The 14,844-nt window shown below is 46.4% G+C and overlaps 1 protein-coding gene across 1 annotated transcript in view; it reads left to right on the top strand.

Moving 5' to 3' along the window:
* Positions 1–11,016, top strand: part of MAP3K3 (mitogen-activated protein kinase kinase kinase 3) — a 33,192-nt gene extending 22,176 nt beyond the window's left edge. The window contains exons 13-17 of the mRNA XM_058820390.1: positions 2,042–2,190; positions 3,925–4,056; positions 4,693–4,822; positions 5,503–5,680; positions 8,076–11,016. Of these exons, the coding sequence (XP_058676373.1) occupies positions 2,042–2,190; positions 3,925–4,056; positions 4,693–4,822; positions 5,503–5,680; positions 8,076–8,304 (818 nt within the window). The 3' untranslated portion in view covers positions 8,305–11,016. The remainder of the gene's footprint in view (positions 1–2,041; positions 2,191–3,924; positions 4,057–4,692; positions 4,823–5,502; positions 5,681–8,075) is intronic.
* The last annotated feature ends 3,828 nt before the right edge of the window (positions 11,017–14,844 follow it).

The raw sequence follows: 14,844 nt of genomic DNA on the forward strand, positions 1-14,844 counted from the left end.
CCAATCAGCTGGCTCGGACTCTCTGTCCAAGACACAAGCCTGTGTTATGATTTTTTCTTTTTCTATTTCTTCTTCTATTTCTTTTTTCTATTCTTAGCTAGCCTTCTGATGAAATCCTTTCTTCTATTCTTTTAGTATCATTTTAGTATAATATATATCATAAAATAGTAAATCAAGCCTTCTGAAACATGGAGTCAGATCCTTCCCTCATCCTCAGACCCCTGTGAACACTGTCACACTCGTGCCCTGGCTGTGCTTTGGGACTTGTTTGTCACACCCACAAGTGCTTTTCTTCTCAGATTTCTTCTTCTTTCCTTTAGAAACCATTGCAAATTCAGCTAAGAGGTAAAAATTTGCTTGATCTACATGATCTACAGGGTTCTTAAAACAGGCAGACAAGCTTGTTTATTTTCTTGCTATGTTAACATTTTCAGTCAGGATTACAGTTATTCTGTATGTATTTCATTTGCTCCTTAGTAGAAGGATTTACTTCTATATTAATGGCATCCTTGAGCTGTTTTGTTGGACAGCTTTCTATTATAAAAATAAAAAATAAGTGGAACATAAGTCATTATTGAAGAACTTTGTATATCCCATACAGTAATTTAAGGATCAAAATGAAGAATAAGGAACACACTAAAATACTGCCTGACAGTAAATCTGATTAAATTAGACATGTCAAAGCAAATCTCTCAGCTCTTCCGTATTTTCACACTGTTCAGATGGCTGGTTCTTGTCTTTGTTTTTAGAGTTTCTTGTTAGATCCACCATAATTGGATGTATTGAACTGCAGGAGTGTGGTAGTGTTGCTTTCAAAGTTGGAGCTAGAGCACTTGTCTTTGAGTAATATGCTTTGGGATTAAGGGCAGTCTGAATAACTGGGCTCAGGTATTAATCTCTGGGTCAGGAGACTGCTGCTTATGAATGTGAGAATTCCCACTGCCCTGAGGATGGAAATTCCTGCTGGGCTGTTGGAGATGCTGCTTTACCTGGGTCTCTTGGGTAATTTTATTAACTGTTCAGTAGGTAAAGATAGCCACACTGTGCTAACACAGTCCCTACTTTATCCATGTCTAGTAGGTAATCATGACTTCTAATCTTTATGGTTAGAGAGAGCCTTGCAGTAAAATCCTTCCTACAGAGGTTAACCCCAAACTAGCTTGGCAAAGAAACTCATAGTAGTGTCCTTCAAGTTGTCCCAGAAGCTTAAGTCATTCCCAGCTGGCTGGATTGATTTAGCAAGGCTAATCCAGCTCTTCTTCATCTGATGCATGTGATAACTTCAGATCAAGGGTTGGAAGCTGCTCTTTAATTGCTGCATTGTCTCTTAAAGTAATGATGTTGTAGAATCCACCTGCTGGTGGAATGAAATTTCACCAACCCCATTGAATAACTGGTCTGTAAAACACATTTGCAGAATGTTTTGTGGTGTCATTTTAATGGGACATCAGTCAGCAGATCCTTGAGAGTCTGGATGGTTGGATTCTGTTCCGAGCTCTGCCACTGACTGTGACCGTGTTCACAGGGGTTTTTGGATGAGGGAAGAGATGAGGATCTGATCCCATGTTACAGAAGGCTTGATTTATTATTTTATGATACATATTACATTAAAACTACACTAAAAGAATAGAAGAAAAGGTTTCATCAGAAGGCTAGCTAAACTAAGAATAGAAAGGAAAGAATGATAACAAAGGCAGCTCTCTCGGACTCTCTCTGAGCCAGCTGTGATTTGCCATTAATTATAAACATCTAAGATGGGCTAATCAAAGATCTACCTGTTGCATTCCACAGCAGCAGATAACCATTGTTTACATTCTGTTCCTGAGGCTTCTCAGCTTCTCAGGAGGAAAAATTCTTAAGGAAAGGATTTTTCATAAAAGTTGTCTGCGACAACTGACTCCTTACTCTGGGAGAGCACCTCGTGTTTATTCACCTACAGAATACTTGCTTCAGTCCTGTATAATAGAGATTGGTCCTTGAAAAGCCCATTTTTTTTTTTAAGAGTGCAATGAAAGGAGAAATGACTGCTGTTCCCTTTTAGCTCCCAGTGCTCCCATGAACTGGCGCCGGGGGAAGCTGCTGGGCCAGGGCGCCTTCGGCCGCGTGTACCTGTGCTACGACGTGGACACGGGCAGAGAGCTGGCAGCCAAGCAGGTCCAGTTTGATCCAGAGAGCCCTGAAACAAGCAAGGTAATTCTCAGCTCAGCTCCTCAAACCCTCTGAGGTCCTGCACAATGTCCCTCTCTGTCTGTCCTTGAAAGCTGGCGTCTTATTTAGTTCGTACGAAGGTTTTGAGTCATGTGGAGGAGAATAGATTTAAAAATGACTTTTCTGTGTTATTAACTTCAGCTTGAAACTAAAATCCATTTTCTTGCTTCATTCTTGGCTCTGCTTTCTCAGCTTTTTGGGGTTTTGCCAGGTTGCTTGAGGAATACTAGACTGCCCTGTGTTCCTGGTTAGACATGGATGTGAATGAAACTAAATCCAGCAAGAGTAGGTTTTTTTTCTTTTTTGAACTAAAAAAAAGCTGCTTGCACATGCAAAACCCACTTCTGGGTTTATATGGTGCACCCTGTATGAAGTGCTTTAATTACCAATTTTCACTTCTGAATTCTCTGTGTCCTTAAAAACAAATGGAGCTGTGGGGTGTAAATGAATCAAGAACAGTGATGTGACAACACTGGAGATGGGAAAGGCACCTTGAAATTAGGGGACAGCACTCAACTTCCTGCACAGGGGATGCAGCTGGAATGGCTTTTGGGTTCTTTGCTAGTGTTTTAACAGTGTACCAGTTTCCCAATATTGAACAAATTCACTTTGAGCTAGAATAACTGATCCATGAAGATTCAATTATTCTGATTTTTTATGGGATATTGGTGCCAAGATATGTCCTAAATTGGGAAGTTCCACTATGTCTGTGTTGTAAATCAGACAGTAACTCTGAGCCAAGGAGGAACAGGCTGAAATATATTTTGAAGGCACTGAAACTCCAAACCTTACACTATTATTTGGTCTGATTAAGCAGCTTCCACTGGTTCCATGTGTGCCTACAACACCCAGGTTCTTGCTCTAAGATTCTGCATCCTTTCCCAGAGTGAGAGAGCTGAACCTGATACCTTCCCATGGCAGGGCTGGAAAGGTAAAAATGGGACTAATTTGGGGAGAAAACATTCCTTTTTCTGTAAATCCTCACGCTTATATACCTTTGATGTTCCTCCTGTTCAATCCCTGGATTCAGCAAGAACCTGATACTTTTTCTGAGCAGCAAACATTTGTGATTCCATCTGAAATTGTTGGATAACATCTTTGCACTGTGATACCCTGTTGTCTGTGGCAAGAGCAAAGCAAAGGATCAGTTTCATGTGCAGAGCTGCAGATTCTTTGAAGTAAATAGGAGAGGAAGCTGTTTGTAGGGCTTGATTCCAGTAAATCATCAGTGTGATCAGAACAGGACTGGCTGACAGAAACTTAGCAGCTCTCAGCACCTGTTGTTTTGCTCTCCAGTGGGTTGAAGTTCCAGTTCTGTAACTATTTTCAGAGCTGCTTCATAATTACACTCCCTGCCCACAGCTTAGTGAAAGAAGTGAGCTTTTACCTGTGTTGTGGGTGGAGAATCCTTTCAGCCACCATGCAGATGACAGAATCACGGCAAGAAGCAAAGTTTTTTGTGGTACTAAATCCATGTGTGATACAGCCTGTGTTCTATCAAAGCTTCCACACCAATACCTGCAGATAATGCAGTAAAAATGAACAGCAAGCCCTGGTAATGTTTGCCTTTTCCAAGAAGCAGATAAAGTGATGTCATGGATTACACTCTCAATGTAGTAGTGGTCTCATCCTGCCAGTGACATGACAAATTTATTATTTTTTATATTTATTCTATATTTCCTGAGGCTGCAATGTTATTTTCACCTCCATCCACAGGAGGTGAGTGCTCTGGAGTGTGAAATTCAGCTGCTGAAGAATCTCCAGCACGACCGTATTGTGCAGTATTATGGCTGCTTAAGGGATCGAGCAGAGAAGACCTTGACCATCTTCATGGAGTACATGCCAGGGGTAAGAGCAGCACAGTCAGAAGGGGAGGAGGCTGGGTTTGTTAGCTGGTTTATTAATTGCTGTGATCCCTCTGACTATGTCATCTGCCTCAGACCCTCTTAGGGCTGTGCCTGCTCACGCTCATAATGCCACCACTTTCATTTTATTTATGCCCAAATAGCCTCTTGGGTTTTTTCCTTAAGTGTCTTCTACTTGAAATACATTCTCTGTGACAGTCATTAAGGACAGTTCTTTTCTTCAGTCTAAATTTGTTCTACCAAAGTGCCCCAAACGACTCGGGCCAACATGGAAATCCTGGTAACTGAATTAGCAGAATCATGGTACAGCAAGGCTAAAACTGACTCTCCAAAAGCGAGGCTTTTGACCCAGATAAGTCTGCTGAGCTATTTTGTTGCTTGTCTTCACAACAAGTTGTACCAGTAGACAGAACTTCCTTAGGCTGTTTTTGCCATGAAGCCTTGCTGTTCTTAAAAAGGCTTCTTAGGGCGAGATGCTCATGGAAAGCCTTTAGCAGAGGGCAGAGTTCATTGCAGGGCCAGCTGGTGTGTAACACCCAGGGCTTTTGGGAGCTGACTGGACACTGCAGGGTCTGCTTTGCCACCTCTTTGCCAATTCTTTCCCTTTGCTTTGTGGCAGGGGTCAGTGAAGGACCAGCTGAAGGCGTACGGAGCCCTGACGGAGAACGTGACGCGCAAATACACGCGGCAGATCCTCGAGGGCGTCTCGTACCTGCACAGCAACATGATCGTGCACAGGGACATCAAGGGTGAGAGCAGGGCCAGGCCAGGAGAGCTCTCCAGCACAAGAGCAGAAGGGTTTCATGTGGGCATGTTCCAGATAATGGTAACAGTGGGGTTCTCGATCTCGTTGCCGTTTTGGAGGAAGAATTGGTTTTGGTGTCTAAACCTCAGTTTGTGTCCACATAAAAGCTAAGCTCTAAAGTTTGCTTTTTCCGTGGTGTTTCATGTTCAGGACCAAGTGGAGATTGACTTGTTTATTGTAGGAGTTCAAAGGGGTTTAATTAGCTACATCTGTTGCCCAGCTGACCAGGAAGCAATGCTTGCACTCACAAAGCAGCATCCCAATAAAATCCTTCTCTACACAGCTCTGTTCTCCCTCAACCCTTGGCCTGGGGTCCCTGCTAGGCTGGTCGAGCTGTTTACAGGCACTGTAACAATGCTGGTGCTGACTCAGCTCTCATTTCCCTCCCCCTTCACTTCCTTGTGCTTTTCCCTGAAGTTTTTCCCATTTACAGCCATTAGCAATTGGCTTGTCTACAACCTGAATTAAAGAAATTATGTTTAGCAGGTCACCTGAGGCTTAATGGGGAAAGAGCCATACCATGAGCACAGATATTTGTGCTTGGCTATCATTCTGTAGGCTGCAGATCCAACAGCTGGATCTCATGAAAACAGCTGTCCTGGGTTTTTTTTTGCTTCTGTCCAGGTGCCAATATTCTCCGTGACTCTGCTGGGAACGTGAAGCTCGGGGACTTTGGGGCCAGCAAGAGGCTGCAGACAATCTGCATGTCGGGGACCGGCATCCGCTCCGTCACGGGCACCCCGTACTGGATGAGCCCGGAGGTGATCAGCGGCGAGGGCTACGGCAGGAAGGCAGACGTGTGGTGAGCCTCTCCTTGCTGCCCTCAGATCTCTGCACACGCAGCACCCTCTGCCATCTGAGCATCCAGCTTCACACCTTGTCTGGATGAGAAGTTTAAAGAAAATTGAAGCCACTGGTTTGAATTCAGTAATCTTCTGCCAGCTGTGCTTTGCGGTGTTAACACGCAACAACACATTTCGTTTTTCCACTCATTCCTCGCTCAAACTGATAGCTGTTTTTTTGCTTTCTGGCTGGTGCAATGTTTTCATCTTTCTCGAGCTCTCAGACACTTGGTGGAATTCTTGGGGTGTCCTATGCAGAGCCAGGAATTGGGATGATGATCCTTGTGGGTCCCTTCCAACACAAGAGACTCTGATTTTATGGTATCCCTTAGAAGAACAACTGAAAGTTGTCTAGGGAAAGCCCATTCATTTAGATATAAAATGAGAATTATGCTTAAAATGTACTGGAGATTAATAGAATTTTAGCCTTAAAGGAAAGATGCTCGAACCTGGAATAACAGAAAAGATCCAGGTCAGATCAGAGGTGATCTGCATGAATGGAAACTGTAGCTGTGCTATTATTGGCATAGCCAAGGAGCAGCCTCTCTCAAAAGAGCAAAATGATCCTGTGCCAATATGTTAATTTTGGGGGCCTTAAAAAGGTGAGATTATAAACCTTAAGTAAACAACAGGGACAAAAGGTCTGGTTGTGCCTCCAGAGCCAAGCAGGACCTGTTTCCTGTACAAGCAGCAAGTGGAAACACAGCTGAAACTTGTCTTGTCTGTAAAGAGTTAAGTCCTGCAGACTCTCCCAGTTGGGATGGCTGGGGAGAGAGTGGAGCACGTGCCCTTCCCCCTGGGCTGGTGCAGTTGTGGATTTCCTCTTGGTGCTGACATTGGTCCATTCCCATCAAAGAGTCGCTGCTGTTGGCCAGACTCCAGTTCCTACAATCCCAATCATTATTTTGGGGGGGTCACAACTTTCCAGTGCAGCGCTGCTCCCAGGGTGGATGTGTATGGCCCAGAGGCTCAGAAACGTAACAAATCCATCCACCTGGCTCTGTGCCACTGCTGCAGGCCCCTCTCCAGTTTTCTTTTTCCTAAATAGCAGAATATGTGAGCTATTTGTTATTGCTGGAGTGACTTGACATGAAAAACATTCCTGCTGTTTGCTGAATATCTTAAAGAAACCGGATCTGCTTAAACGGTATAAATCAGTCTAAACAATAATATATCCCTGCTTGCTTTTGAGCAAACCCCCAGCACTTCAGCACACATGGTTTGCATTTTCTGTACTCTCTTCTAGTAAGCCTGAAATGGCTGGAAAACTGTAAAATTTTCACGTTGGATTTTAAACCTTGTCGAGAAATCAGTTCTTGCATATTCACTGCATTTAATTCCTTTCCTCCTTATCTTGGCAGTTGATGCAAGTCTGCCTCTCAACATCCTTTTCCTTGCATTTCACCTCAAAAGAAGGTTTAGTTTTAAGGTAGAGGAGGCGGTTTTGCCTTTTTAATGTAAAGATGTGATAAAACCACAGGATTGGATATTAAAAACTCACTAATGGCTTTTACTTAATCTGTGGCCTGGAGGAAGCAATTAATCCTTTTTGAATAAACCCCAGTCAGTGCAGTGCTACAGCAGCCATCTTCCCTGGAAGGTGTTGGAGTCACGTTGCCTCAGAAAGGTGGCTCAGCCATGTCCCCAGGATCATGTCCTTGCCCTGAAGTAGCCTGCAGAGCCCCATTAACTTTACAAGGAATTTTTCCTTAAGGTAATGATGCATCTGTCCCACAGGGATTTAACTTACTGCCTTCCCACTTTGGAGCTGTTACGACTTCATTTATGTTTTGGCTGATGCTTGGTTTCTTGTGGAGATATTATTAGGTTGGTTTTTTTTTTCCCAACGTGGGCATTTTGAGGCTGTGACTGAGAAGGGATTTTGCTGAAATGGCTTTGTGGGGTCAGCAAGCTCTGATTCACTGAACCTTGAGTGTTAAAAAGTCTGTTAAAAAGAACTGTGAAGTTCTACCTTGCAACTCAGCAAGTTGAGCCTCTGAGCAGCCTGCTCTAGTGGAAGGTGGTTAGAACAGGGGGTTGGAACAGGATGGTCTTGAGGGTCCCTTCCAACCCAACCCATGCTGTGACTCTGTGATTCTCTAAGTGCCTTTGAGGTACAACAGAAGCAGCAGCACCTGGAGGACCAGCAAGGTCAGATGGTGCCTTCAGGGATGTCCCACTGGCACCTCTTGTCCCCTGTTAACACAAATGTTTCCTGAGAGGAGGATTTGAGCAAAGGGGAGAGGACGCATGACACTTTCCTGGCACGGGGAAAGCAGCTGTTGGCAGCTCTGGCTCTGAGCACTGGGCATCACTGAGTGAATTCTCATTTGGTTTTTCCTGTCTGCTTTGCAGGAGCCTGGGCTGCACCGTGGTGGAGATGCTGACAGAGAAGCCCCCCTGGGCAGAGTACGAGGCCATGGCAGCCATCTTCAAAATCGCCACGCAGCCCACCAACCCCCAGCTGCCCTCCCACATATCAGAACATTGCCGGGACTTCCTAAAGCAGATCTTTGTGGAAGCCAGGCACAGACCCTCTGCTGAAGAGCTGCTCAGACACCAGTTTGCACAGCTCCAGTACTGAATTACCTCCCTCGCTCGCAGCTCCTGCCGGGCTCGCCGTGCCCTGTCTTGTCCAGTTGCAGCTGCCCCTTGTGGTGCTGCATTTTCAGAATGCCAGCTCAGCTAGGCCTAGTCCTTTGGGAAGTTCTGCCAAGGAACTTTGGGTCTGCTCTCGTGCCTGATTCCTTCTTGTGCTGGATTAATGTTCGTCCTGCCGACAGCTGTCCAAGCAGAGCTGCGTTTTTGCCCAAATTTTGTTATCTAGATGTGACCTTGCAGCTGGCTGTGTGTTTTCTGCAGGAAGGGGAATCTGACAAGTGTCATCACTGGTTGAACATAGGAGAAATCTGAACCCATGTGGGAGCTGGAAGAGCTCCACTCTGTCTAAAACAGAAACATGCACCAGCCTCCAGACCAGCTCTGCCTGTGGAGTCCCTGGTTTTCCTCTCCTGGGGCTCCAGAGGTGTCTCCAGTACCTGAATCCAGCAAAAAGCCATGTGTCATGCCCACTATAGTATGGTATATTTTTCTTCTTGAGTATTCAGCATCTGAAGGTGTTCAGAAGATACTGATTCAAAAGTATGTGAATAGTGTTATTTTATAATGAACCCATGGATTTGGGGCTGGGGGTGAGGGAGTTCTTTCCAGCTAAATGTCAGGATAATCAGACAAGTTTCAGCAGAATGCAATCACTCCGGGGCCTGAGGGAAGGGCTCTCCCATTAACATTGGAAAATCTGGAGCTAGGTTTGATCTGTCCCAGCATTCAGACAGTGCCACTTAGTTTGTGTCATACCAAACAAATCTGTGCTCCTGCTTCCTCTCTCTGGGGCTGCTGGGTCCAAACAAAACCCCTCTGGAAGGGAATTCAGCTTCCTCCTGCATCTGTCTCTTTGGCTGGTAACTTTTTACCATCCTTTTAACCAAAGATAGTCAGTCTGGTACCCAGGAAATTACTTCAGAGTTTCTTTGAGCACATGGAAAATGGAAAATTGAGGGTTTCTTGGGGAGAATTACCTGGACACTTGTATTGTGCACAGGGAGCTGGAATCAAGCTCAGCCTTGCTGTGCATTGTTTGAATTACATGTGTGCAAGTGATCATTTAAGAGTTCCATAAAAATGTTATGGCCTAACTTAAATAAGCTTTTGTAGGACTCGAGTCAAACAGAGAACCTCAGACAACACTTTAAATGGTAGCAAATATCTAAAATTACCTGGAGATCCCCATGCAGGTACCAGCAAAGCTTATCCAAGTGATTGTGCACTTGGAACACAGCACAGGTCAGAGGACTGATGGCCTCAGATCCTCTGTGCTGATTTGGGCACTAATTTATCTTTATTTCACTCATGAAAGACCAGCAGGTTTTAAGTGCTGGGGATTCATGGAGTGATTCTAAGTTATCTCTGAGAAATGAAACTAAGAAAAGCAAATGTTAATTAACTAAAATATTGCTTTATAGGGCAACAATGAAGGTGTTCTGCTCTTGTATTGGAAACCATATTAAGGTTCCACACACCTCCACTGTTCTCCCCCATAAAATATTGAAAATTGCTTCATAATGCAGTAAAATTAAGTCTTTAAGTGAATACTAATAGCAGGAAGTTTTAATGAAACCAAGCTCCTTCAACACATGAAAAATACTGTGTTGAAATAAAAGAGGAAAAAAAGAACCCTAAAAGCCCCAACCAACCAAAAGTCCTGAAAAGCTTTAATGATACGAAATGTTTTTTCTGTGCCAAACCCAGAGCAAAGTGTAGCCAATAAAAACTGGTGTTGGTTTCCTTTCCAGGCTCCCTGCACTACTCCAAGGATGCACTGTCCCACTTGTGGGCACTTAGGGGATCCCTTTTATGAAAGCCCTTGTTCCATAATTTATTTAATTATAGTGAGAGCACTTCAACTGATCTTTTCCCAACCAGGAACTTGACTCCAAGTTGTCCAGGCCCTTGGCCTGACTTCTGGCCTGCACTTGAGTGTTGCCATGAGGGGAGGTGAGGCTGTGACACTGCAGCTCAGAGCTGGGGAGCTTTCCCACCACTCTGCTGGGAGTGTGGGACCATCCCTGCAGTCTGCCTGACAAAAGGAGGGGATCAGCACCAGCTCTTCAAGCCTTGCATCCTAAATATACCAAAGATTGGAGTCTTCATGCCCTGCCCATCACCTGCAGGAATCAGGAGCACCGTGACATCTGCATCCCTCTGTCCTTGGCTTGTCCTCACCAAACCCGGACCTTCTCCCTTTGTTTTTCCTCTTGCTGTGATCTGGGAGAGAACAGGGCGTGAGGAAAGGGCAGAACTTCTGTCCGAGCACCTCAATCCTCAGGAGCTGTCGTGGCTTTTACCTCACCCGCATGCCGGGAGGCGCTTCCAGAGCGGAGCAGGAGCAGGAGCAGCCAGGACTGACGGTGGCTCAGTGCTGTCCCCAGGGCTCAGAGCCCTTCCCTGGGCTGGCTGTGCCTCCTCTGTGCCAAACCCTGCGGCCAGGCTGGCAGGGAGAGGGAGCAGCACCCCCTGTACAGTGACAGAGAACACGGGGCCAGCTCGGACTGGCGCGTTCGGCACAGGAACAAGCCAAAGCATTGCCTGTATGTTTGGAGATGCACTTTTATGAATGTAGTTTATATCGCTCTTTTTTAGCTCTTTTTACATCATGTAAACGGTGATGCCTCATTTTATTTTTTTTTTCTTTTTTAATTTATATCGTAAAAGATCATATTTGGTGATTTTTATATATATCGACTGTTATGGGGTTGGGGGGGGGAGGTGGGGAAATAAATTTGACGCCTTTATGAATTTAAAAAGGAAAAAAAGCAGCTGGTTTTGCAGAGAATTTGCTGATGGTTTATAATGAGTAGAGCTGAGCCAAAATGCCTCTTTGTTTCCTCAAAGCCCTCTTGATTGTGGAAAAGGAAGATCTGGATTCCTGAGTCCACTGCTCTGATTAATAACTTGGGGCTGACATTGATACCAGAGGCTTTTAACAGCCCTGGCAGCAAAAGAGTTTCAAGTGGACAGAAATGTAATTATACCTCAGAATTGAATTATATCTGGCCTCTTTATCCTGGCAGACTAGGAAAAAACTGGGAATAAACTCATTTAGGCAAGAGTGGAGGAAGAGTGCCAGGCTGACAATAAGCTATTGTGTCAATTCTAAATGTCATGTTGGATTTCCTGCTGTTCCTTCCAGGGAGGGATATATAGGGAATATTGAGTATTGGGGTCCCTGATGGAAAGTGCTGCAGAAATGGAGAATATTTGACAAAGAATTTCTTACCAGAGTCCCAATGTCCTGAAACATTTAAAACTAATCAGAAAAATGTCCAAGATTCCCATTGGAGAGGAACTTGGGGGAATGTGGCTGTCCCTGAGGCAGTGAGAAAACAAAGCAGTGACATTTTGGTCTTGGTGTGACGATTCTGTGCATTCCAGGTTATTTGCTTGTTCTCCAGAAAATCCCATCTTTGCCCATTCTGTGGCAGTTAGCTTGCATCAATTTGGATGGGGTTTTGGGGTGGGGATTTTTTTGCCTAATTTGGAATAATATTCCAAAGGACTGGAAGCTGCTCCAAAGAGTTCCCATTGGCACCAGTTACCAACATAGACTGACCAGGAGGGAAAAGGCAGGTGTGCCAGGAGCAGTTCAAAAAGGAAGAAAAGGATTTTATCATCACCATAAATGATGCAAAGCAGGGAGAAAGGGCTTTAACCTGGATTGTGCAGAAGACCTTGACCCAGTAGTCTCTATTTACCGACCGGGGGCTTGCAGTGCAAAGCCAGGCCAATGTATCATTTTATTTACAATAAAATTATCATTTATATGAAAGCCTGGTTTTGTGACTGTCCTTTTAAAAAGTGACAATTTGGCGAAGGAAAGCCTCTGTGTTTCAGACAAGTGGATGATATTATGAGCTCCCTTCCAGCTGAAGTGGAGGAATCTGTATGTCTTGCACTGACTGTACCAGTGATTTGGAATTTGCTGTCCCTGAGTAGGGCAGGAGAATGGGTAACCACATCTCCAAATACTTCCAGGTCTGATTTTTTTTTTTCAGCTTGCTGTGTTAGGAACAAACCAGAATAGTGCTGCTATAAAATTCATCTCTTCTCCTTGCTGAAAGGCTGATTTTTTCCTGTTCATGCAGCTTCTCTCTTCATTGTCACTGTCACCTAATCAATGTTTGGGTGCCACTCTGTCCCTTGAGGAGCAGCTGGCCTCCCCAGCCCTCACCACAAGCAGCCTCCAGTCACCTTTTCCTGGGATGTAGCACTGGAATATTTGTCAGTGTAAAATGTGAACGGATCAGAAGGGGAGGAACCAGCTGATACAGGAGAAACCCTGCCCATGAACCAAGCACAGGTGTGACCCTTGGGGCTGTGCCAGCACAGATGAGACCCATCAGGTGCAGCTGTGTCAGACCAGAAATCTCTCCTGGAACCAGAACCCCCCTGTGTGTCAGAGCCCACAGCTCCTGCCTTTGCCAAAGGAGCAACTTGGGAGCTCCTTGTTACCTTCACTTTGAGGAGTTCTTCCCAAAGAGGGAGGAGGAGGCAAGGAAAGATCATTATTTCTCTGGTTTAATGTTCTCCTTCTAACTGAAAACCCAACTTTAAAAACCTGGGGGCTCCGTGCTTCCCTACCCCCCTAAAATCCTCCTGCACTTAAAACGCTTGCTCGTCAGCAGCCTGGGAGCTGAGGGGATGGGAAGTGAGGCCAGCCAGAGGCAGGAAGTGGAACTGAGGGCTCTGCTTTCATTTTCTGAGCCTTCTGAAGGAGGAAGGGGCCAGGGAAGGGGCCCTGAGCCTGCAGCATCACAGCCCCTCAGCAGGGCTGCTCAGGGGTGGCTTTTTTGGGGGGGGAATCCCAAAAGCCCCATGAGAGCCTTGGCAGGGTCTGTGTGCACAGTCCCTGTGGTGGCTGTGTGTCCCAGGAGCCCTTTGAACAGACCTTTAGTGGAAAGGAGAATGAACTTGTCCAACATCAGGCTCCTGTGGTCACTCAGCCAGTGCTGTCCCCAAAACCAGATGTCACCTGTGTCACTGTGGAGCTGCTGTCCTGAGCAGGGGGAGCACCACGGAGACCAGGGGCTATTTGTGCAATCTCTTCCTCCTCTGGACTACCCATCCCCATCTTCCTCCCTCTTTCATCCTTATCTCCTGTTTCCATGGCTGTGTCTGGCTTCTCCCAGACAGGATGTGCTCGGCAGAGCTGATGGGATCAGTCAGGGATGTTGATATCAAGACTGCTGCTCTGTGTGGGGGCTCTGAAAAGCCCAATTCCTGTAGAATTTGAAAGACAAATTGGGGTTCCTGAGCACAGCTGTACAAAGTGTGCCTGGAGGAAAGAGGTAAATAATAATTAAAACCAGACTCAGCCACTTTCTCTGGTTTTCCTGCATTTGTGTCTCCAGCCTGGCAGGGCTTGCTGGGCTCATTAATTTGTAGGGACTGTGCAATCCAAACCAGGGGATTGGATGTGGGGTGGGTCCAGGGCAGACCTGTGAGGCCAGCCCAGCACTGCTCCCATCCTGCCCTTGGCAGAGCACAGGGAGAGGGTGAGACACATCAGGGCAAAGGGCTGGATCCAGTACTGGGGGATCCCCAGGCTGGGGAATGCCTTTTGAGGGTGGTCTGGGCTCCATTTGGAAGCTGGTGGAAGGTTCCAGCTGGGCTGTGCAGCTCGCAGGGCAACACTGATGTGGAATTTGAAATCCTGGTTCAGTTCCCAAAAACTTGGGGGCTCCAGGGGGGATTCTGGTCAGGAGCCTGCAGCCTGGTCACCTCTGCCTTGTCCTCCTGGTGTGCAGGACCCCTCTGAGCACTCCCCAACGAAGGCAGGGCTGCGTCTTTGCCTTCCCTTCCTCCCCTTTTCCCCCAGCCTCACTCACACTCAGGTATCCAGGGAATAGGGTACGTGTCCTATTCCCTGAATATGGAAATATTCCTATTAGGGAATATTTCCCTGATCCCACAAGGACACAAGCTCTTTGCACACTGCCTGGGCAGTAAGAGGCACACCTGACCCCCTCCCCGGGCCCCTGGGAACACAGGACAGGACAGGGAAGGCTGGGAAACCTTGTATTACAAAAATAAAGGCGCGCAGGCGAAGCTGCCAGGAGGCTCCAGCGCAGAACGTACCAGTGGAAGGCAAATATAAAAAACAGACACTGTGAAACCTTAAGGCTGAACCATCCCAGCTGAACTGAGCTGATGTAAACCAGGGACCCTCCTCATGCAGAGCCCCAGCAGGGCAGGGCTGGTGTGGCTGGGAGCTCTGCAGTGGCTCAAGCTGGAGAAGCCCCCAGCTCATCCCTTTTCCATGGTGACAGGGCTGACATGGATCAACAGGGCTGGGGGGCCCATGGGGGGCATTGATGCTGCTCTGATCTCACGGGGGGGCCCATGGGGGCATTGCTCCTGCTCTGATCTCACTGGGGGGCCCATGGGGGGCACTGCTCCTGCTCTGATCTCACTGGGGGTCCCATGGGGGGCACTGCTCCTGCTCTGATCTCACTCGGGGGCCCATGGGGGGCACTGCTCCTGCTCTGATTTACTGGGGGGCCCATGG

The sequence above is a fragment of the Ammospiza caudacuta genome, chromosome 27, assembly GCF_027887145.1.
Source record: "Ammospiza caudacuta isolate bAmmCau1 chromosome 27, bAmmCau1.pri, whole genome shotgun sequence".
Taxonomy (NCBI): Eukaryota; Metazoa; Chordata; class Aves; order Passeriformes; family Passerellidae; genus Ammospiza; species Ammospiza caudacuta.